This window comes from Gracilinanus agilis, chromosome 1 (genome assembly GCF_016433145.1).
Source record: "Gracilinanus agilis isolate LMUSP501 chromosome 1, AgileGrace, whole genome shotgun sequence".
Classification (NCBI taxonomy): Eukaryota; Metazoa; Chordata; class Mammalia; order Didelphimorphia; family Didelphidae; genus Gracilinanus; species Gracilinanus agilis.
In genome coordinates this window covers 202,598,320-202,622,796 of record NC_058130.1, presented here as the reverse complement: position 1 = coordinate 202,622,796, position 24,477 = coordinate 202,598,320, and the positions used below count along the sequence as shown (strand labels likewise).

At 38.7% G+C, this 24,477-nt stretch overlaps 1 protein-coding gene across 2 annotated transcripts in view; it reads left to right on the top strand.

Moving 5' to 3' along the window:
• USP22 (ubiquitin specific peptidase 22) overlaps nucleotides 1-21,330 on the top strand; it is a 160,628-nt gene extending 139,298 nt beyond the window's left edge. For both annotated transcript variants that reach the window (XM_044659829.1, XM_044659824.1), the window contains 7 exons: nucleotides 1,315-1,420; nucleotides 6,072-6,230; nucleotides 12,273-12,399; nucleotides 13,310-13,401; nucleotides 14,647-14,709; nucleotides 15,480-15,629; nucleotides 20,667-21,330. In XM_044659829.1, coding sequence (XP_044515764.1) covers nucleotides 1,315-1,420; nucleotides 6,072-6,230; nucleotides 12,273-12,399; nucleotides 13,310-13,401; nucleotides 14,647-14,709; nucleotides 15,480-15,629; nucleotides 20,667-20,709 — 740 coding nt within the window. In that variant the 3' untranslated portion in view covers nucleotides 20,710-21,330. The remainder of the gene's footprint in view (nucleotides 1-1,314; nucleotides 1,421-6,071; nucleotides 6,231-12,272; nucleotides 12,400-13,309; nucleotides 13,402-14,646; nucleotides 14,710-15,479; nucleotides 15,630-20,666) is intronic.
• Nucleotides 21,331-24,477: the final 3,147 nt, after the last annotated feature.

Here is a 24,477-nt window from a genome sequence, read left to right as displayed (position 1 = left end):
AATAGGCAAATGCTACCCATGGTCCAGGTGTTTTAACTTTCATAACCCAACAAGCAAATAAATATTAAAGCACTGCTATGTGCTAGGCACTATAAATTTGATACCTAAATATGTCTGTCATTCTCAAACTAGTATAGAGAAACCGAAAGGGTATATTTGGTACCATTCTGGTTATGGGGCCGGGAATATACACAATGGACCTGTGTGGCATAACAGATAGAGAGTTGGTCTTAGAGCCAAGATCCAAGTTTGTCTTTGACATATATTTTCCGGGCAGCTAGATGGAACAGTGGATAGAGTGCCAGGTCAGGAAGACATCTTAAAGATTCAAATCCAGCCTTTATTAAATGAGTGACCCTGGGCAGTCACTTAACTCTGTTTGCCTCTGTTTCCTCATCTGGAAAAAGAGCTAGAGAAAGAAATGGCAAACTACTGTTGTGTCTCTGCCAAGAATACCTCAAACAGGGTCAGGAAGGCAGACATGCCTGAAACCACTGAACCAACAACAAAAAACCTACCTCACAGGGTTGCTGTGAAGGTCAAATAAAAAACACTTTGCAAACCTTAAAATGTTAAATAAATGTGAGCAACAACAAGCATACTGGCTGTGTAACCCTGGGCCAGATGACTTAACTTCTCAGTACTCTAGACAACTTCCTTAAATATAAATTGCAGACCAGCATTCTTAGAGGAAATTTCCTTATGTGAGTTCCCTATATAAATAAATTCACAAATTCAGTCCCTATCTCTATTATCAGTTATCTGAAGGGTCAGAGAATTGTTGACTGGTTTAGGGTAACATCCTCTTCACCTGATTGAAACCTGTTCTGAAATAATTACCTTTTTTTTATTGTGTCATATGAATATCCAATCTTAGCTAAGATGTCCCAGGTTAGGCAGTCTCTTCCTTAGTAAATAGTACTTAACCATTCTGTCCTTGAGAAAGGATTTTGAAAGCTCTTCACAGTGACATGATTCCGTTATCTTAGTGTTTGTGCTAAGAAAAAAGAAATCCTAGAGAAATGAGAAGAAGCTAACTAAACACTGGACTTAACTCATCCTCGTGAAGTTAAAATAAGCCACTTTTAATTTATTCTTCCTAATTAAAATAGAAAAAATTCCTTAAATGTCTTTCTAAAAATGTTTCTCTTACCAGCTTTATTTCCTATTAGGTGTCTGTTCCATCTCAGATATGCAGCTCTTAGCAATAGTATGCATTTATGGGGGAAAAATAATATACAAATCCTTAAATGGGAACTGTTGATTATTTTGTCCCTTTGAACTCACACACTCCTTTCTTTTATTTCTTTTTAGGTGACGATAATGGGAAAAAGGCCAACAACCCCAACCACTGTAACTGCATCATCGACCAAATCTTCACAGGCGGACTGCAGTCAGATGTCACCTGTCAAGTTTGCCAGTAAGTACAATGCTGGTCGTTATGCATTGGGATTGAAAGCAGCCCATTTTCCTGGTGATACTGAATTTTCTTTTCTGCAGCATCAAAAAGCACTCCAGTCAGAGTCAGACTGGAGCAAGTATCTGATTCTTTGTCATTCAAATGAAAATTATTTCAAGGTCACTGTTGCTTATTAAATAACCTTGTATTTTTCTGCCATAAAAGTACAGCACATTGAGGGCCTCTTTAAAAAGATTAGTATAGTGATGGAAGTTTTGTTGAACCTACCTAAATTTTGTTTATCTTAGTCGTCATTTATTAACAGCTAAATGACTGAGCATGAAGCAGCTGTAGCAGCTACCAGATTGGAAACAATAGAAGCTTTATTTAAACAGCTACGTCTTTGAGGTTTTATTTTTTGAAAGCCAACTAATAGGAAAGGGCCAAAAAAAATTAAATTTATTCCTATCTTGTATATAGTTCCCACCTTATTTTTATCGTAATTAATAAATATCGACAAACTCACAGTACACTTGTTCAGCTGTTAATATAAAGTTATAAATATAAACCTTTGTTAAACATCCCCCATCATTTTTGTATCCTAATTAGTTTACAAAGTCACACATTTACCTATTCATACCTTCACATACCTCTACATCTATGCAGAATACATTTGAAGCATAAATAAGATATAAAGTATATCCATATAAGTAGGCTTTGTTTCTGAGAAGTTCAGTGCTTTACCTAAAATAATTCTGCCAATAGACAACTGGGACTTGAACCCATAATTATTTCAGTAGATAGTAAATCCCATTGAGGGTTCAGTAAGTATTTGGGGGGGGAGAATAATAGTCCTCAGGAAAAGTCCCTTCTGTACCTTAGTTTTTCTACTTAGGAATAGATGTCTATTGACTTCTTCCCAATAACCTCGTAGTAATATTTTCTCATCATTCTTCTACTGGACCCTTAGAAAGATTCAGGGATAGAAATTCACTCAGACATGGAAATTACATGGATTAATGATCTTTGGAATTATATCTTCCTCCCCTTTTGTAGGAGCCATTATTATTCCCATTTTATAGACAAAGAAACTGAGGCAAATAAGTTAAGTGGCTTGCCCCACTAGTATCCAAGGGCAGATTAGAACTTTCCAAACCAAAATTCCTTTACCTGTTCACCATTTCCGCATGGGTATCTGGGCAGGAACCTGACTGATCATTGCCTTAGTCCTTTACTAGGTAAGAGATTGACGACTTTTCACTCTCTTGCCTTCTCATCCTCTCCCCCAGCATCTCCCCTCCCCAACAAGAATCTAATATTTTTCCATTTTTCTCAAGTTTTTTTTATGATTAGTATCAGAGTATGAGTACCTATGTACCTAAGTAAAACAGGAAGACCAAAAGGCATCCCTTAAGGGACTTAAGCCATAAGAAACCTTGACAAGATAATGAGTTTTCAGAGCAAAGTACACAGAATCGATTTGTATTTGAAATATGGGAAGGCCTAGAATTTGGTCATTGTTGTTGGTTTATGCCAGATTTTAATAATTTTCATCTCTAGTGATGAGAAGGCAAAGATAAGGAAAACTCTAGGACCTAAATTCTGTGAATAAGAAACCTAGGATTAGAAAATCTTCTATAATTTGGAATTTATACCCTATTGGTTTTTAAGAAATTTATTTTGGTCTTGAAATTGTTTCTAGCAAGTCTTTAAGAATTATCTTGCTTTGGTATCAAGGGATTTCTGAATTAACATTGACAAATATGGAGAGAATTTCAACACATTACTATTTTCACCCAAGATTCCCATTTATCTCCCATTGTCCTTCTTAACCCTTTGTTCTGTGTGTCTAAACTATTTAATATGATAAATTAGAACACGTATATGGAAATATTTTGTCAATTTTTCAAACACAGAGCAAAAAAATTATGATGATTCATACAAGTCTATGATTAGTCTTTGTTGTTTACTTGTAATAATAAAATTCCTGTCTGACTTAAACATTTGAAACATACTCACCTGTATTTGGGTTAGATTTGAACATAAGCAAAAATAGAGTTCCAATAATTTGATTTGACCTGGAATTTCTTGACTCTCTTTGACTCAGCCATGAAAATAGAAGAGGTAACATTACTAAATGCATAAGATAGGCATTCCCATGTGTATTTTTTCTCAAAATGATCCTTTTTTAAGTGAAGTTGTAATTTAGTTCCGTTCTGAAAATGACCAAAAGAAAGAGTTAAAATACTATAGGAAGAGAGCCCATCTTATAGGCTTACCTCACTGCTGTAAATGATAGGCTTATTCACTTTAATTACTCAGACTCATAGAATCAAACTTGGAAGATATCTTCTGAGTCCTTGTAGCCCAAATTCTGCCAAAACAGGATGCCTTTCTGCAGTAAGTAATGACCTTCATTTGAAGATTCCACTGACAGGAAAACTTACTGCATGCAGAGGCAATTCATTTCTTTTCTAAATACCTCTAATTATTAAGTAGTTTTTTTCCTAACATCAAGCTGAAATCTGCTTTTATTCAACTTTGTCTTGCCCCTAGGTCTGCTTTCCACCATCCTTGACATTATTTTTGGAAAAGACCCATCTAACCTCTTCCAGTGAGCATCTCCATAAAATACCTTAGGAGTCATTTAGTTCAGCCTCCTCATTTTACAGATGAGGAAATTAAGGCCTAGCGAGGCTCATTGACTTGTTCAAGGTCACAAAAGTAGTAACAAAGAATCCATTACCCTTTCTATTGCACCATGTTGCTTTATGTTTTAACTTTGCTGCAAAACATTCCAAGTATAACAGTTTGTTAACATCAGAATTTTGTGGACCATTCGTTTTGGCCATTAGTCATCCTAAAATCTTTAAGACTGAAGAATAACTAGGAAGCAATACCCATCCAGCATAGCCCTGACCTCCTCACACTGAGAAAATGTTCCAAATTAGGCATAATTGCTGGATCCCCTTTAGGAACACAAGACCCATAGGCTTGATTTTTTAAAAGGACCAAAGAAATGGGAAAGGACCTGTTTGTACAGAAATATTTATAGCTGCTCCTTCTGGGGTGGAAAAGAATCGGAAACTAAAGGGATGTCCCTCACTTGGGGAGTGGCTGAATAAATTGTGGTATATGATGGTGATAGAATACTATTATATTATAAAGAATGATGAACAGGATGAGTTCCAAAAAGCTAGAAAGACCTACGAGACCTAAATAACTGCAGTAATGTGGAGTGACCAAATGTGATAGGCTTTGCGACTAACAACAATACAATGATTCAGGACAATTTTGAGGGACTTATGGAAAAGAATGCTAGCCACCTCCAGAGAATGAACTGTTAGAGTAGGAATACAGCTGAAAACATGTGATTTATCATTTGTTTATATTTGAGTTTATATTTTGGGGTTTTAGTTATATAATATTATTCACTTACAAAAATGAACAATATGGAAATATGTTTTGCATGATAACACATGTATAGCCTGGGGAGGACCAAAGCATTAGATTCTTACAGCTCTTACTCAGGGCCCTAGTCTAAATGAAGAGATTCATCATTGTTCCCTTAGGATAAAATATTAAATTTTCATGTATTTTGTCATCTCTTATGCTCTACTTTTAGTGGTTTAGGCATTTGAGATCAATTTCATAACCCATCTTAAGGAAAAATATTAGTGAAAAATTAATGTGTTTTGACAGTCCATTAAACTCTATTTCCAAGTCTATTGATGATCTCACCTATGTATTGTTTTTAAAGCAACGGAATAATACAATGGAAAGAGTGCTGAGTCTGGAATTAGAAAGGCAGACCCAGGTTCAAATCCTGTGTCTAATAGTTACCATAATCACAATCGACCTACTCTCAGCCTTGGTTCTTCATCTGGAAACTGTGCATAAATTACCCATAGTTCCTACCTCACATGGTTATTGTGAGACACAAATGATAAATGCTTTGAAAACTTTGAAGCTGTGTGTATGTGTACATGTGCATGCATGTGCTTATTATTTTTACCATGTCTGTGAAGAGCACTGCATCATGAATCAAGAAGCCTGGATTCTAGTTCCCACTGTACCATTAACAATCTGTGTGATCTCAAGCCAGTTACTTAATGTCTTTGGGCTTTGGTTGCCATTTCTTTGATTCTATAGTATTTAGCAAAAAATAGCATTTTCTCTAATTGCTAAAAATTCCATTTTCTTTTCAGTAGAATTGCCTTATTATAGATGGCCTTAATGTCTTGTTAAAGATCATTGTTTTACCAGTTATCTTGCAGGCATGTAATTATATGAATAGGTGCTTGCCTACGTTGGCCTCAACCATAACCAGAGCCCACATTTTGGAACAACTCCCCAGTTGGTCCTAAACCACTGAATTTCATTACCAGTAGACTGTACCAGATTTACATCCTATGTTCAATACCTGCAATAAATTTCTCCAAATCTCTGGCTTTCCTTTTATGAATTTTAAAATAAACCTCTAGTGGAAATTGGCTGCATAAATATAGTATTGAGCACAGCAGTCTAGTGCTAGATGCTTTGTGTAATAAGGGCACCCCCTAGAGGTGAAGTATAACTATAGTCCCTCTCAAATCATAAGCTTATTGGCTTTAATGAATAAAAGATTAAATTTCCTTGTGTTTTGTCACTTTCTCTCATGTTCCCCGTATAGTGGCGTTTCTACAACGATAGACCCATTCTGGGACATCAGTTTAGACTTGCCTGGTTCTTCAACTCCATTCTGGCCACTTAGTCCAGGGAGTGATGGCAGCGTGGTAAATGGGGAAAGTCATGTATCCGGAACCACCACACTCACAGACTGCTTGCGAAGGTATGAAACTGGGTCTATGCTTTTAGAAACACCTTCTTAAAGTGACTTTTCCTTTTCTCTGTCAAAAACTAAGACTCGGTCAAACCAGGACTCACTCATGTTATTCTCTTTTATTGGCCAGTACAGGCCCAATAGGAAAAGAATGATTGAATATTTGCTCCCAGGGATGGAACTTGATTGCCAATATGCAAATATGGTGGATATATTCCAAAGGAAGGGGATTGTATTCTCTGTAGCCCCTTTCCTGGATCACAAAATGTCCTGCCCTTGTAGACTTTTAACTAGCCTTCCCCAGCCAACCCTAAAGAGAACCAGAAACTGTATCAAGCTGCAGAAAATACATTCTTTCACTGTTGCTCAGTTTAGGGGGGGCTCCACCACCCCTACCTTAGTATTACTCAGCCCTTTTGCAGATAAGTGGAAAATGACTAGTCTTCTCTAGGACTTATGGTTTGTGGTTTCACAGCGAGATTCACTTTAAAATGTAGAACTGGCAGTGAGACAAATGAACAAATTGAAGTTACCAGAAATGTTTGAAAGATTTATTCCATTCTTAACTAACACTATGGTATGCTGACAGGTACATCTCAAATAGCCGCTATACTGTGTATTTAAGTATATTATTTATCCATAAGTCAGGTCAGCAAGCATTTAATAGGCCGTTAATGTGTTCTGGGCACTGTATTCATCTTGAAGAATACAAAGAAGCCCTCCTTGTTCTCAGGGAGCTCATAGTGTAATGGAGAAGACAACATGCAAACAACAATATACTCAAAAAAATGCAGGATAATTTGGAAATAATCTTAAAGAGGGAAATCACTAGCATTAAAAGGGATCAGGAAAGGGCAGCTAAGTGGCTCGTTAGATGGAGAGCCAGGTCTGAAATAAGAGGTCCTAGATTCAAATCTGCCTTAGACACTTCCTAGCTGTGTGACCTGGGGCAAATCATTTAAACCCCCATTGCCTAGCCCTTACCACTCTTCTGCTTTGGAACTGATTCAATGACAGAAGGTAAGGGGATATTTTTTGGTGGGGAGAGATTATGTGTGTGTTTGTTTTTGTTTGTTTTTAAGGATCAAGAAAGGCTTTTTCCAGAAGGTAGGATTTTAGCTGGTTCCTGAAGGAAGGCAAGGATGCCAAGAGAGAGAGATGAGGAAAGAGAATTCCAGGCATTTATGCAGTCAGTGAAAATGGTGCTAAGTAGGAAGATAGAATGTCTTGTTCAAGGAGCAGTAGGGCCAGTGTCATTAGATCCCTAGCACAGTATGTAGGGCTAAGAAAGGTATAAGAAGACTGAAAAGTAGGAGGAGACCAGGCGACAAAGGGCTTTAAAAGCCAAATAGAGGATTTTACATTTGATCCTGAAAGTGATAGGAAACCACTGGGGTTTATTAGATAGGGATGCAATGTAGTCTTAGAATCAGTCTTGCACTATAACATTGATGCAGTGAGGAAGGATAAAAAATAATCATCTGAATCTCCTCTTTAGTTGATTCAAGTTAGATTCTTAGGAGAGATTTTTCTCCCTATTTATAGGTAGAGTAGTTTTCCATCTCACTTTATGCATATATGTGAAATACATTATATAAAAAAGCCTTTATCTCACTTAATTGTCATCAGAGCTACACATATACTTTTTTTTTTTTTTTTAATTTTAAACCCTTAATTTCTGTGTATTGACTCATAGGTAGAAGAGTGGTAAGGGTAGGCAATGGGAATCAAGTGACTTGCCCAGGGTCACACAGCTGGGAAGTGTCTGAGGCCGGATTTGAACCTAGGACCTCCCGTCTCTAGGCCTGGCTCTCAATCCACTGAGCTACCCAGCTGCCCCTAAAAATATACTTTTGAAACAAAAGCATCAATCTCATTGTTATAAATACATATAAAATATGTATAAGAGACAGATATGTTATTTTAATGGTGAAAATCTAAGGTTTTCACCTAATGCTAAGTCCCCTATGATGTTAAAATAATCAAAGGGTTTCACTATCTTTAACAAATATTATCTAATTGTATATGGATGCTGTCCTAAGTACCATGAAAAGAAAGCTAAATTACAGTGTGACACACCTGATTTAAGATAAGTAAACATTCATTATATTCTTAAGATGCTGGGCAAAACTCCTTATAGTTATGCTTATGTTTTGGGAAGTGAGAGGGGAGGGCGGGTAAGTGACTTGCTTAGAATCACACAACTAGTGTCTGAGACTAGATTTGAATCTAGGACCTCCTGTCTCTAGGCCTGGCTCTCAGTCCACTGAGCTACCTAGCTACCCCCTGGTCTAACCATTTTAAAGCATAATTTGGAATTACATGAGAAAAGTCACCAAACTATTCATATCCTTTGACTCCACTGCTAGACATATAAACCCCCACCCAAGGAACTCAAAGACAAAAAAACTAGAAATAACTAAGGAATTACTGAGCTAATTATGGCATGTAAATGAAATGGAATATCATTGCCTTATAAGAAACAGACATGGGAAGACTCTTCTGAACTAATGTGACGTAAGCAAAATCAGGAAAAAACAATAAACAGTTACTATAGCTAAAAAGCTAAACTGTATAGTAGTTGAATTCTGATTTATTGAAATGATTTAGAAATCCAAGAAGAAATGTTGAAACACATCTGCCAACTCTATAGAGAGGTGGGGCCTTATACTTGGAATTCAGTATGATTCTCCATTGTGGCCCATGCCTGAGTCTGTAGATTTTGCTTAAATATTTTTCATTTTACAAGCAAATGGGCTCAGTGGAGAAAGGGAAATTAAGGGGAAATGGCTTGTTATAGCAAAAGGCAAGGAAATTTTTTAATCACCCACAAGTTAATTTGTGTTCATGGGAGTTTGTGGCAGGTGAAGGCAAAAGTGAATCTCTAAGCAAAAAAGGCAAAATGAATTTTCTTTCTTTCTTTCTTTTTTTAACCCTTACCTTCCATGTTGGAATCAATACTGTGTATTGGTTCCAAGGCAGAAGAGTGGTAAGGACTAGGCATTGGAGGCCAAGTGACTTGCCTAGGGTCACACAGCTAGGAAGTATCTGAGGCCAGATTAGAATCCAGGACCTCCCATCTCTAGGCCTGGCTCTCAAACCACTGAGCCACCCAGCTGCCCCACAAAATGAATTTTCAACGAAACTAAGCATTGGCTTAAGGCACTTTAAAAATCAATAGGAAGAAAACTGATGTGAGAAGCTGCTCAAATTAAAGACTCTATATTTAAAGGCAGAAATAAGTCTTTTGGCCCCTGAGAAATTTGTACTATATTGATATGTGTTCAAATTACAGTTTTATGGAATCATGAGAAAGTTAAATGACTGCTAAAGGAAGATGTCTCAGAGAGTAAATATAATAGGAATGTAGCACATGCATTTAAGTTTGAGGTTAATTCAAGCCCATCCTCTCAACCTGGATTGTAAGATCACCAAGTGTTGTTTTTCAGAAAGGTTGAACTTGTGCGTAGAAGAGTTACTGGCCCTTGAAAGCCTCTTCATAATTTGGCTTTTTTTTCTTTGTGGTTCAGAAAACAGGAAGATGGTATACCGTGAAGTGGGTGTTCAATTTGTAGTGTACTTATTTCAAGGATTTCCTCTTCCTTTATAATCTATCCTCTATTAAACCATTCAGAAATCCTCTTATGAGAAACATCTACATGGTGACTAGGTGAAGGTTTAGCACACATTGGACACCCCAAGCTTTCAATTCCAAGAGGTTTTTCTTCTTAAGGAAAAAAAGCCTCATAAATTTAGTGGGTGCAGGGCAGGGGGGTGTATTCATAGGTACTATCATAGCATGAAACCAAAAATCCTGTTAATAGCTATTTGAATGAACTAATGTTATGCAAGAATGTATTAACTTTAATAAAATAGTAACAAATGGCCTGTTTAAACAATTTTTCTTCTGTATATTTTCTCCAGTTTTGTTGTTATCTATAGTTATGGTCAATGTTTATTATCTTGATTCTGCTTTATTTACTCTCTCTCATAGAAACTTTTTTTCTTAACTAATTCACATTTAGAACCCTTTAGAAAATGGCACTGCCTCAACATAAGTCAGTGTATTCCAGGTGCCTGAGCTCTGTTAGAGCCCACGGCCAGATTATAGAGCCTGCAATGTGCAAGGCCCTGTGTAGGTGCTAGAAATAAAAAATATGAACAATTTTGAGGTCTCTGAACTCAAAAAGAGTTTATAAATCCTGGGCATATAAGCCACACACAAATGACAATTATGTTACAAGGTAGATTCTGATAAGGGCAAAGGAGATAAATAAAGGCTTCAAAGAAGAGATGGCACCTTAGCTCCACCTTGAAGGAAGAGAAAGGTCTAAGAGTAAGTAAGAATATATTCAAAGCATGAAGCAGGAGAAAGCAGGGTGAGTTTGAGAAATGGCTCACAAATAGTCTTGTTTGCCTAAATTATAGTTTGCATGAAAGGAGTAGTGGGGGAAAACAAGGTTAGAAATGTACATTGGACCCAGATCATGAAAATCCTTGAGGAGTTCATATTTTAGCCTTGTATCTTTAGGAGTCCCCAAAGATTTTTAATTAAGGCAATGGCATGATCAGGATATACATTAGAAATGTTATTTTGGCTTCTATGTGAAGGACAGATTGGAGAAAGTTAATGTTAGAGGTAGGGATTCCCATCTTTTATTGAAGCCTTTCCCAGCTTTTTCTCTTTAAGTCTAGTGCCTTCCCTCTATTAAGTTATTTCCTAATAATGTTGTATAAAGCTTGTTTCTTTATAGTTGTTTACATGTAACCTTCCCCATTAGAGTGTGAGCTCTTCAAGGGCATAGACTATCTTTTGCCTCTTTGGGTTTCTGCTATGTTTATCATAGTGCCTGACACATAGTAATTACTTAATAAATTATTATGGATTTGTTTGATTATTAGGGAGACCAGTTAGTAGGCCACAGTTCTGATGAACAATAATGAGGACCTGAACTAGATTAGTGACAGTGTGAGGAGCTAGTAGGTTCATTATTCAGATGAATTAGATCAGCTATAAACCCCCTGGCATATTGCTTAAGGTGCAAGAAAATCATGTTTTTTTTTAGTTTTAAATTGTGTTGGTAGAGCAGTTTTAAGGACCCCCTAAAGAAAAACTTCTTTATTCCTTTGCTTCTAACACAATGTTTTGATTGTATTATCATGCAACATATTTTTTAACTCACAGTGTGCTCTTTTCCCTAAATGCATTAAGCTTTATTGACACCATACTCATTTTCCAATATACCCTGCCCCACTGAAACCTCCCTTGTAACAAAGGAAAACCATTGGACAAAATGGTTGCCTCAGACTGCATTTGCCACACTCTCTACCACCCATAGCTCCCACCATTCTACTCTTGAAGAAGGGGAATAGGTTTCATCTCCTGATCTCCAAGCCCCCTTGGACTTTAAAGAAAAAGGGATAGAGGGCAAAGAAAGAAGAAAAAGAATTTACCTTCCTTTCCTTTATAATGTACTGATTTGGTTCAATAAACATTTATCGAGTGCCTGCTCTGTGGAAACACTATATTGGCTGTTACAGGGTACAAAGATAAACCAGACATAATTTTAAGCCCTCAAAAAGCTTTAAATCTAAAAGGAGAAATGAAATATGTATGCAAATAGCTATACTGGCATATGTCCTTAATTGCCTGCTATTATGTTCCATAAAAACAAAATGTTAAGTGAGATATTGGATAGTTGGCTTCATTATTCAAGCATTGAACAGTGTTGTAATGGGGTTTAGCTAGAATGTGTCAACAATGTAATTATAAGGTGATGTTCCTGGCAGCCTTATTGGAGGTGGGGCCGAGTATGCCTATAATATAAGGCAGTGTGATGAGTGTTTCAGGAGAGTACAAATAAAATACAAAGCAGACAACTATATCATTTCCAGTTAAAAACATCAGGGAAATCTTCTTGGAGAAGGTGACATCTGAGTTGTCTTTTGGATGATGGATACAGCTAAATAGGTAGAGATAGTTATTTTAAAAGTATACCATCAAAAGTCAGAACAAATAACTTGCTTTGTCCTCACCCCCAAACCTTCCAGGTTTACAAGGCCAGAGCACTTAGGAAGCAGTGCCAAAATCAAATGTAGTGGTTGCCATAGCTACCAGGAATCCACCAAACAACTCACTATGAAGAAATTACCCATTGTGGCCTGTTTTCATCTCAAAGTAAGTTTGCCAAACAAATGTTGACCATATCCGTTTTTCCTGTGGACTGGATTTTCCCCTTTCTCCTAGGATCCATTACTGAGGGTATATTTTAATAATGAATGAACATGTGAGATGAGTGTTGCTATAGAAACCAAAGGTGATAACTTACATTCATTACTTTCATGTCTTTTGCTGAGAGAATTTTATGACGGTGCAAACAAAGGATAATTAACTAGGCATGTGACTAGGACATAAACTTTGTGAGTTCCTTCTTTAAATGGAAACTCCATTTTAGAGAAAATTTGTCTTCAGCTTATCTTTCATTTGGGTGATTTTCATTTGTTTAGGATATAGGCTGTGCCCCCAGTTCTCTATTTATAGATTTATAATTCATCTATGAAATCCTTATTTTCCTTCTTTTGTTTGTAAAATCAAGTCAGAGGAATTTCTTGCCTCAGTTGAACTGTGTGGCTATCAAAAGAAGTAATGTTTCTCATCACCAAAGGTTTGTCATTTTCAGGTCCCCTTTTGTTTGCATATTTTACGTTTCCCAGTTTTGTTGTTAAGCTGTGCCTGCCAAGTCAGCTGGGTTTCTCTTACCTTGTAACTATCATTCTGAGCCATGGTTAACATTAGAAGAAGGAAGTTGATATGCAGTCTCCTAATCTAACTTATAAGCAATTAACAAAAAATGCTCCTATAAAAGGCATATAGGAAAATAGTTTGCATTTATACTCCAGTTTTCAGTGTATTCTCTCCACCAAAACCTTATTAGGTAAGTCACATTAACCACATTGTACAGATTGGGAAACTAAGACTCAGTGAGTTTAAGTGACTGATCTACAGTGTTGTCATCCTAGTAATCCTTATGGAGATTACTTATAGGCTGCCTGAAAAAGTCTTTGTTCCTCCTCTTTTTTTTCTGTAGCGGTTTGAACACTCAGCCAAACTGAGGCGAAAGATCACTACGTATGTCTCCTTCCCCTTGGAGCTGGACATGACACCATTTATGGCCTCCAGGTATAACAGTCCTTAAAAATCCTAGACTCTCCTTAGTGGCCATATTGTTCTGAATGCAAGTCTAAATAGGTCATTAGGAGGGATCATATTTATTCTTGAATGACAGCGGTGACACAGACTATAGGACTACCTTGATATAGTGATGATAGAGTTTAAATATTTAAGAAGAGGAAAATAGTGTTTGTATACTGTTTTCAGCTGCTTGGTATTTACTTCTCTGAATAGCACTTAATTCAAAAATTTATAATAGTTCTTATTTCATTGATTGGATGGGTAGAGTTCACTACTACAGACCATCACCCCTTCCCCTGGTGGCTGACCCTGTGGGGAGCAGCTCTTTGGCCTTAACTAGGCTAGTCTTTAGATACAGTAGGTGGCACCATCCATCACTGGCTTTACTTGAACTTCCAATTTAATGTCAACTCCTGCTGTCATAGCATAGCCTTCAGCATTCCAGAAACACCATTGTGCCATAATCAGGCCTTCATATAGGGCTTGAGTGGTAGAAATAGTGCTTACCCATGTGTTAAAGGACTGATGTTTTAAATTTTCCTGATACTCTTATTTCTCTACTGATATAGGCTAATGTAAAACTTCTTTATAAAAATCTTTGATTGCTAGGTAAAGAACAAATACTTCCGTACTCTTCTTAGGTCATTACCCCCTGGAAATTGGGAAAGGTCACACACATGACCATATAAATCATGTAATTCTGACGGTGCAATTGACCCAGCAGTGTAAAGTTAGAAAACTCTAGAAGTACGCAACATAATTTATGTTGCTGCTTCAGGGTTTTTCCCCTCCCCTCATCATTTACCAAAGGCCACTTGAGATTTATTCTCCACAAGACACCAACCACCAGCATATCCTCTCTTGTACGTTAGAAATATTGGGATATGTCCGACTCCTTGATGCTCTCAGCATCTGATGGTCCACTCTCTCAGTACTATACGGAGACCTTTGATGAACAATGAGCATTATCTTCCTGCTTCAAAGCAGAAGAATCCATGACTGCCAGAGCAAATCAATAATACCATTAATTCATTTTTCTAGGAGGGCAGTACTGTTACTGTTATAAAGTATCTTAATTTTATTAGCGCTTCACAGCAGTAAACTATACACATTCAAGCTTTAAGTCTCAAATTGTCTGACTGTCCCCCAGGAGGTACAGTGTTGGTAAAATAAATAAGACTGCCATTTTAAGTAAAACTGAACTTCTGCATATTGTGCTATCTTGTATTACAGTAAAGAGAGCAGAATGAATGGACAGTACCAGCAGCCAACGGATAGTCTAAACAATGATAATAAGTAAGTAATGTGATCCACTGCTTTCATTAAAGATAGGAGGGTGGTGTGGGTAAGGAATCCACTCTCTGCTCTACTAGGATAAATTCCTGGCCTTACTGTAGTAGCATTGGTCCTTTTCCGAGCTTCCCTTAACTGGTACATTGCTTTTGGTCACTCTCTAAATACCACTTCTAGCTCTAAAGCTCTGTGTCCTGCATCTCTCTCATTGTCGTTTGACAGAAGTAGAAGACATCGAGATCTAGCCTAGTAGCGAGAACATGGGAATGAAAAATCCAAAACCTGGCTGCCATTTTCAACTCCATCAATGGAGATTTTTAAATTTTTTTTTTAAGCCTAACTAAAATTCTAATTCCTTAAGGTTTCACTCTTTGCTTTCCCTTTTCTTCCTGTAGGTATTAGGAAAATGAATGAGAGAACATTTTGAATCCCTTGAAAGAAAAAGAGGTTATAGTATTACTGCTATTAATTTTTATTTCACATGAGACAGGTAAAGCCACCTGTTCTAATGTGAATGCAAAATACAACTAGCTGGCCTCAGGCAATAAAGAAGTCGTCACCAAGCTTGGGTCTTTTTTTCCCTTACGCTGTTTCACCATGGCTTTCTGTCTACCTACTTGTAATTCCTGTGGTTTTAAATATTTATAGGACCATATGATAGCCTATTTATGTGCAGGTTTCTATACAAACACAGGTTTGTAATTGCCAAAAAAATTGTAGGGTTTCTATTGATACTGAGTTTAGCTAATTACATTTTGTTTTTCCCCCACTAGGTATTCCTTGTTTGCAGTAGTTAATCACCAAGGAACCTTGGAGAGTGGGCACTATACCAGCTTCATTCGGCAACACAAGGACCAGTGGTTCAAATGTGATGATGCCATCATCACTAAGGCTAGCATTAAGGATGTTCTAGACAGTGAAGGGTATGTCTAGGACACGGGGTTGAGGGAAATGACAAAGATATGATAACTCTTTCTCCCTCCCCCCCCCTTTGTCCTTTTGGATTTAAAGCAGCTTCACATTTTATCCAACTCATGGAATATTTACCTCTTGGTTCCTAAAATAATGAAAGCCCAATCTGAATTGGGTATATGCCTTTAGATATCTGTGGGGACAGAAGAGCTCATATGATATGATAACAGAAAATAACTGAAATGCCAGACAAAAACTCTTCTGTGAATTGCTTTAAGTCACAGTGTGGGTCAGAAGTCACTAATTCCACTTCAAGCCATCTTCCTCAGATAAGAAAGATCTACATTAAGTAAGATGGAATAAACTCAGAGAGGCACTTGAGGATAGAATCTGTTTTTATTTCTTCAAATAAAAATGCATTTAGTATGGCAGCACAAGGTACAGTCTGTTAACCTTTGGGGAGACAGTAGAGTCTTCTAAGAAGAGCAAATCATATAGCCTCTCTGGATCTAAGTTTCCTCAGCTCTAAATGTATATCAGGGGACTGAATGCTTTCTTTCTTTTTTTTTTAATGTTCTTTATTATGTCTTTTTAAATCCTTACTTTCCGTCCTTGTAAAAACTCTTAGATCAGAAGGGCAAAGGCTAGGCAAATGAGGGTTAAGTGATTTGTCCCAGGAAGGAAGTATCCAAGGCCAGATTTGAACATAGGACCTAGCTGCCCCTGACTGGTTGATTTCTGATATCCTTTCAAGTCCTAATAGTCTGTGAATCTATGCAAGATATCCTGAATTTTTTATCTTTGCTTATAGTTCTATGACTGCCCACCTACCTACGACAAACTAGTTTAAAAGCAAAATTGTGAATAAAATCAGTAGATTCCTTTGCAAGCCCCTCCCCTGTCAGAAACTTTGTTTTCATTGACTCAGCATATGAAGCCTTATTCCTAAAACTAAGTAGAAGTGCTCACTACTTTAAATATTTTTAGCAATTCTAATTTAATTTGATAATGCATTGGTCATATTTTTCCTGAGCTTATTGTCAATGCCATATTGGACATTGATTCCCTGCTTTAATTACTGCTTGGAACAGGTGTTTGTACTCAGTTTACTTTGTGCTTCATCCCTAGTGGATTTTTACAAGGTTTTCTACATTAATCAAAAAATCCTTGTACTCTCCCTTTTGAAAGTGGTGAAAAGATTTTAAACCCAAGGCCCACACACGAATGCACAAGGACCCTGAGCTGCTTTATTTTTTCACATTTCTTTCTCTAGTGGTTTTCTAAATAAAAGTTCTTAACACAGAGAGACTACTGTCCTTTAAGTTTAAGGTCAGAAAGTGCTTGTTTCAATCCCCAAAATCTTTGTTCAAAAGCCTTCCCTTTATTTCACGAGACAAAGGCACACTTAAGCAAGAAAAGGAAAGTGGGCAAATAGTCAGCATCTATTAACCACTCACTGTATGATGAATCCAATCCAACTCATATCTGAACAGGAATTCCCCTCCCATTTCTTGACAAATTATGATCCAATTTCTACCCCAAATTGCAGCTTCTTCCATCCACATTGATAAGATACTTCATTAGCCTGTTGTAGTTTTGAATGTTCTTTCCTTCTATAAAAGTCAAAATCTCCTTTACCGCAATTTCTGTCCTTTGCCTCCAGTTCTGCCATAGGTCCTAATAAAGTAATTCTTCCCATACCCAGTCTTTTCTTCAGGCTAACATGCCAGTTCCTTCACCCAACCCTCTAGGCTGGGTTTGAGACCCCTCACTATGGGTGTACTCCATCTTCTCAAATGCTCTCCCTAAACGTGGCCCTCAGAAATGAGCCTACGATCCACAGATATGTCTAACCCAGGAAGAGGACAATGTGCTGTCTTATTCTGGATGTATAGGTTTTGTTTGTTTACCAAGTTACACTTTGGAAGATTAAAAAACCCAGATCTTTCTCTCATGAACTGCTCTCTAGCTTGCATCCTGTGCTTGCAGGGTTTTGTTTTGTTTTTTAAACTGTTACCTTCTGTCTTAGAATCAATAATAAGTTTCAGTTCCAAGACAGAAAAGCAGTAAGGGCTAGGCCATTGGAGTTAAGTGACTTGCCCAGGGTCACACAGCTAGGAAATATTTGGGGCCAGATTCCAACCTGTCTCCAGGCCAGTCTCTATCCACTGAGTCACCTAGATGCCCCCTTGCAGAGTTTTTTTTTAACTGAAGTATAAGAATCTACATTTATCTCTGTTATTAGATGAAATTAAATACTTTAGAGATTGAGAAGGGAGATCAAAAAGAGGCAGCATGATCTTACTTATAAGCCAGTTGAAGATAAATAGCATACATGTGTACATACATATGTACAAACTTACATGCATGCATGTATGCATACAAAAGATGAATGCATATTAAAGCCAGGATTAGGGATAAGGAATAGGCCTGTGATTTCCTTTAGTATTTGGAATTCCCAGATGAAGAATTTCTCTCTACCAGTGCCGGTTAGCACCTCCTGTGTGACTTAGTCTTAAAGAGTTCCCAAGGATATAGAGAGCTTGAGGGAGTTGGGTCACTGCCAGTATGTAGAAAAGGCAGGACCATCCCCAGTTTTCCTGGCGTTGAGGATGGTTATTGCCTAAAACCATGCCGGCCCCCATAGAGTACAGAAATATAATTACTGGGTTCATCTTTACTGAAAAGACATTCAGTGGTACAAGATGGATGGAAGGCTTCCTTGGCAAAATAAGTTTTACGGATACTTGGTTTTAATGCAAGGAAGGAACATAAATTAATGGAAAGAACAGGGGAGGAGGGGGTATTTCAAATGAGATAAATGACTGGCAAATGAAGGAACAAGTGTTGAAAATCATTCCATAAAGAGATTTTGCTGGGTCTGGAATAAAAGTCTATATTGGAGAATAAGAATAAGTTTGTTAGCATAGGAAGCAGCAGGTTAGTAGAAGACTTTGAAGACAAGCAGAGGTGTTGGAATTCATTGTAGATTCTTGAGTCTACAGTGAGGACTGATGGGATAAAAATAGTATTTGAGGAAGATTTTGTAGGCTAGACCAGAGGGTAGGGAGACCCACTAAGAGATGATTGTTATCAGTTAGGGATGAAATAGTTTTTGATCCTCAAAAGTCGAAGAAGAAAAGGGGCACCACCTAGCCAGATTATGGAGGAAGATTGAAAATGTGATGATGACATAGAGGAGACAAAGGAAAATGCATAAAAAGACTTTAAGGTCATGAGAGAACTGGGAGAATCCAGTGCCACTCATTGAAAGCGATGGAAAAATAGGAAGAAGTTAGGATATTTGGTTTTTGACGTGTTTCAGGTTTGGGCAGGGCAGGGCAGAGAAAAAAAAGGAAAGGGGAGAGGGGGAAGAGATGTCCTGGCTATATCTAAAGATGGAGTTCCAAAAGGAGTGGGTGCTGGGGAGGGGGAGCTTTTGCTAGCTCCAGAAGTCAGGAATGTGGGACAGAGGAGGAGGGTGGAGTCGCAGTTCTGGGAAAGACAACTGAAACTATAGGAACAGAAGAGCTCCCCAAGAGAGTGTCCCCCCCCCCAAAAAAAGAACAAAAGATCTGAGATTATATTTTATGCACCAGTAAGTAACAGTAAGAAGTGAGAAAGAGAGCCCAATGAAGAACTAGATAAGGAAGAGGCTTCCTCACGTTGTGGTATTTCTTGCCACCATTGCCTTGAAGAAGGCATTTTGGTATATTTGGCACCATCTCTACCTTAAATTTTAATCATAGAATTAAGAGATGTTTCAAGAAATGTGACTTACTCACTGTGAACATCAGCAGAGTGAATTTGAGTCAGAAAACACCGGCTTTCCTGCGGGGAGGGGTGGGTAGTGTTTTATCCTGCTCCTAAGACAGTTAACCCCCTTTGCCATACCTCCTGGTGACCTAGCTTGCCTTTAACCTGCCTTTAACCTTATCTTTAGCCTCAGTGGTAAGATCATCAGGGCAGCAAAACAGATAGAGTATTGACAATAAAGTATAGAACACTTAAATTCAAATCTTGCATATGATATTCATAACCATACCACATTTGTAAAAATTATAGGGAACTCAAGGAACAAACAAACTTCGCAACATATTTTTTTATGTGATTTCAAAAATGTCACTAATGTTTTCCTCCTCAAGAATGAGTTAGCTAACTCCACCTCTAATCTTGCCTTTTTCTGATTAATACTAGGGGGAAAATTATTTGGTTTTTAGAATGTTATAATCACACAGAAAATGATTTTTCGTAATTCCCCCCTTCATAGTTAGCATAAATTTAAAGAAGATAGTGAGGGTGTAGCTGGGTGGCTTAGTGGATTGAGAGCCAGGTCTAGAGACGAGAGGGCCTAGGTTCAAATCTGGCCTCAGACACTTCTGAACTGTGAGATCCTGGACAAGTCACTTAATTCATTGTCTAACCCTTACTGCTCTTCTGCCTTGGAACCAGTACATAGTATTGATTCTAAGATGGAAGGTAGGTTTGTTTTTTGCTTTTTTTTAATGGATTTCTTGTACTCAATTTTTTATTATTAATATTTCAAGCAAATTCTATATATATGAGAAGAAAAAAATCAGCACCGTTACATCTTTTTTCCTCTTTCCACCAAGTTCAAGTACAAAGAAACTGGTTAGCTAATATTTCCAGGTATATAAGAAAAAAACTTAGGGCTATCCAGCTTGTAGACAAGAAATTGGAAGTTTAAGATTGAATCTTCAATATCATATTGCTTCCCTCAATGGATGGGAAAAGGAAGGTGAGAATTTAGAACTCAGAATTTTTTTAAGTGAATGTTAAAAATAATTTCTTTAAAAAGACCGAATCTGCGAGAAAGGGACATGAAGGAGGGTGGCTAGAAATATAACAGAGGCACTGTAGGAAACACTAAAACAAGTGACTTTGTGCGCTTGTTTGTCTTGGGGGTCAACAGACACTATCTCTAGAATCATGGCTCTTTCTCAGAATAAAACAACCACTTGGGGATTTTAAAAGTGATTTTTGGTTGTTGGTTTTGATAAAACTGACTCTCTTTTCTCTCTCCCCAGGTACTTACTGTTCTATCACAAACAATTCCTGGAGTATGAGTAGCCTTATCCAACAGCTCTCCAGAAAAGTGAAAGGAATTAAGCAAGCCTTCTGAAATGACACACAGACCTACCTGAAATGAAAAAAATAAGCCCATACAATAACAACGAGTGCCGAGCTGTACTAGGACCTACTTGATAATGGCACATGGGCCTGTCGGAGTAAGAAATGAACAATGTCCAACGTCCACATGGTCTTGAATGGACAGAAAGGGGGGGGAGGGGGAAGAGGCTCAAGTCAGTCTCATAAAAGAGGAAAACAAAATAAAAGGAATGTTCTGGGTGGGGGAAATGGGAGCAGAGGAGTCCTGACACTGGTACATCTCTGATGTTCTCCCAAAAAAAAAAAAAAAAAAAAAAAAAAAGGTGGGAAGGCGGGGATATACCCTCATCTCCATAAGCATCTTCTCCATTGGTGCTTCAGCTCCAACTGACCAATCATATAACAGTTATAAGTTCAAAAAAAGGTTTAAAAAAAAAATCCAAGCCCATTTTTTTTTTTTATGCATATGGGTCTGAAAGCAGTAAAGTGGAGGAGACAGGGATGACACAACAAAAAAAAGGACTTTGCAAGTATCTTTTTATTTGTGAATTTTAGTTATTAAATAAATACAGTATGAAACTATTAGTATCTGTTTTTTCAACAATCCTAAAGGAGAAAATCCGGCTTATGGAATGGAAACCTCAGTCCTGACCCAAGTTTCCAAGCATGTTTGCTCCCCAGGTAACCTGGCACTGGACTGTTGGCCAAAGCATCAGCACAGATTCTACTCTGAACCCTCTTTTTAGTTTTGTTTTCTAAAAATCAATGTTATATGCTTTCCTTTTATTCTCCTTTTTTTCATGGGGATGAGTTCCACCAATGCCATTATCAGATCGGCAAGATGGGAGAATTGGCATGTTTGTGCTATAAAAGTGGTTTGATTTCTTTTCCTTTTTAAACTTGTGACCAAGTCTTGATTTCTAAGAGTTGCTATTTTTGTTCCTTTCCCTCCTTTCCCCGCCTTGGAGATATGCAGTATTTCAGAGACCAGGGCTTTGAGGATATGCCATCTGTCTGCTGGGGATGCCTGATGGGTGCAGTACAGGCGAATAGCTCTTGCCTCTGTTGAATTTCCCGCATTATACCAGGCTGTTAAGTAAAGCAGGCATTTTCCTTGTTTGTGCTGTTTTATTGGCCTCTTTCCTCCTGCTCGTCTCGAGCCCCCCCCCCCCCCCCCCACCCTGTCCCTGCTTAGCAGCTGGGGAGCTGGTTCAATTCCATTCTGTTTTGTCACCAGTGCATTTCTTGTCATCACCCCATGTCCTCTCGCTCGTAAGTGATCCATTTGCCTGTCTAGACGCTGGCTGTAATTCTCCGTGCTGTATGTTTGTTTCCCAGGAGGCCGTGCCATACACCTAATTGCAGTCCTTGAGGCACAAAGATATTATTCCCCTTGTGCCTCCGGAGTACAGAGCAAAGAACCAATTTGGCTTTGCCCTTATCCCCCACTGCACAGTTACAGATCCGTCCTATAGTGACCAATAAGCCAGTGTCTAAATCTGGACTGCAGTCTAACAGGTTACGTGCCTCTACGTACATAGTTTTCCTTTTGTTGGAAAACTATGGCTTTCAGGGAGAGTGGAAGGTTGGGAAAGAAGGTAGTTTGGCAGTAAGGCTAAATGAGGAAACTGAAGATTCCTTTCTCGTGACCCGGGTAGCCTGCATGCACTTACCTGTTCAAGCCCAAGCCTGGAATGCGTTTGTCTATTTTTGTGACACTCCTACGTTTACATCCTAGTGATTGGGGGAGGGGGATTGTCTTCATGTTCAGTGTCTAAAATGAACATCCCCTCGAGCTGCATTCAATACTGGGAACCCTAGTCTACCTCCAAACGTCAGGCTTGCCACCCTGGAGCTGAATAGAACAAAGCCATCTCATTCACTGCTTAAGTAGGAGTTTGGTCCCGGCGGCCGAAGGCCCCAGAAGCTAGAAGCTGACAGTCGCCCGCTGACACGGATGGCAGCCGCAGGGCAGGCGAGGCGACTGGCAGCCTTCCTTAGTGACAAGCAGCAGCTTTGCGACCCTGACCAGGCTCCTGCCCAGAGCCCGCCTGCCGCGGACGAGCACAGATGCTAACCCAGTTCCCATCAGATGTGTGACGGAATGCTTTTAAAGGGCATCACCCCCTTTTTTCCTTTTTCCCTCCGTTGCTGCCTTTTCATTAATAATGCAACAGGTCTGCAGTGGAGAAGCTTTGGCTTTGCTCATTTCCCAGCCTGTGCTGAGGAATGCAGCCATGATCCATGTATAGTTTTACTGAAAAGAGCCCCCCCTCGTGGCTAATACCGAATCCTCTGCATGTGAGGCAAACAAAGCAAATTCACAAGATTTGCTGTATGTACTTTTCTGGCTTTTTTGGTTTTGTTTTTCATTTTTGTTTTTAAGCTGGGCAGGTTAACCCCTTCTGGACTCACCCCAGTATCCTGCTTGTGCTGCTCACTGATCGCAATTGCCAGGTAGCCAGGGTGGAAGAGGTGGCCCATCCTCTCTTGAATCTCTCCCCTTTATGTTGCCTGGATTTACCACCCTTTGCTTCATCTACCCTCCTCGCTGCCCTGTTCCTTCTCTCCTCTTTTCCATGTGTTCAGGCAGAAGGAACATCAGCTGTACTAATAACTTAAGAAAGAGTTGCTGAGAGCCAGTGGATCTGCACTGATTTTTTTTTAAAGACACCAATAAAAGTTTTTTGGATCCGGATTAATCTTTCTTGTTCACTTGTCACCTGCTCTTGCCATGGGTCTTGCAAGCACTTTGAAAGATGGATTGAAAAGTTTTCAGTTTTTGCTGAAGCATCTGTAACTACCTACCTCTAAATCTGCTGCTGCTGAAAATTCCTCCTATGTAACCTTTGTGACATTAGGCGGTGGGATTTGACAGTGCACTGGGGAAGCCACTACCTTCTTGACAAAAGTGGAAGAATGCCGAGGCCTCCAAACTCCCGCTGCAACCTGTCAATGCCTTTGCCCATGCTCTGGCAGTGGACCCTGTTTTTATTATGTTGACTTGAATTCATCCTTAAAAGGATAAACTCAACTGAAATCAAATATACCTATTGCAGTGTTGGGAGCTTCCTCCTCTTAGTCCCCAGTCCAGTTGTCAAAGCGGAAGGACTGTTCCCCTACTTCCTGACAACCGCCCCCCCCATGTATGCGTTCAGACTTCTGCAAAGTGCATCGTTTCACCAGGTATCTGATCATCTGTGACACCATGACAGCGTTGAGAAAAATAGATTGTCGAGACTTGTGTCTTTCTGGAACTATTCTTGCCATCGTTTCACCACTCACTGAAAAAAAAGTGGATTTTTTTTCCCCCTTTCAAATGTCTGAACTGTGCGCTTTGAGGCAGCTGTGGCAAGGGGCTGGGAGAAAGAAAAATTGGGCAGTTGCCCAGAGAATTGACCCAACTGCATAAAATAGTTAACTGGTTCCACGCTGATCAGGTTTCCTTAGGACAGAAGGTTGGTGACTTACCAAGTTTCAGTGGCTGGGCTAGGATTGGTCTCTTTCCTCTGGTCATGGCTCTTGCAGGGCTGTTCTCATGGGATCATCCCTTGCAGCAGCAACAATGGGGTACTGGTGTACAGTGATGCACTGGCTCAGACTTTCCTCAGTGCTATTGTATTGCAATTTGGTGTGTGTGGGTGGGTGGGTGTGTGCTCTTTTCATTGTACAAAGACTGTTCTTTTGAAAATTCAGGTTAACGGTTTTGTTCACTTTCTTTGAAAGAAA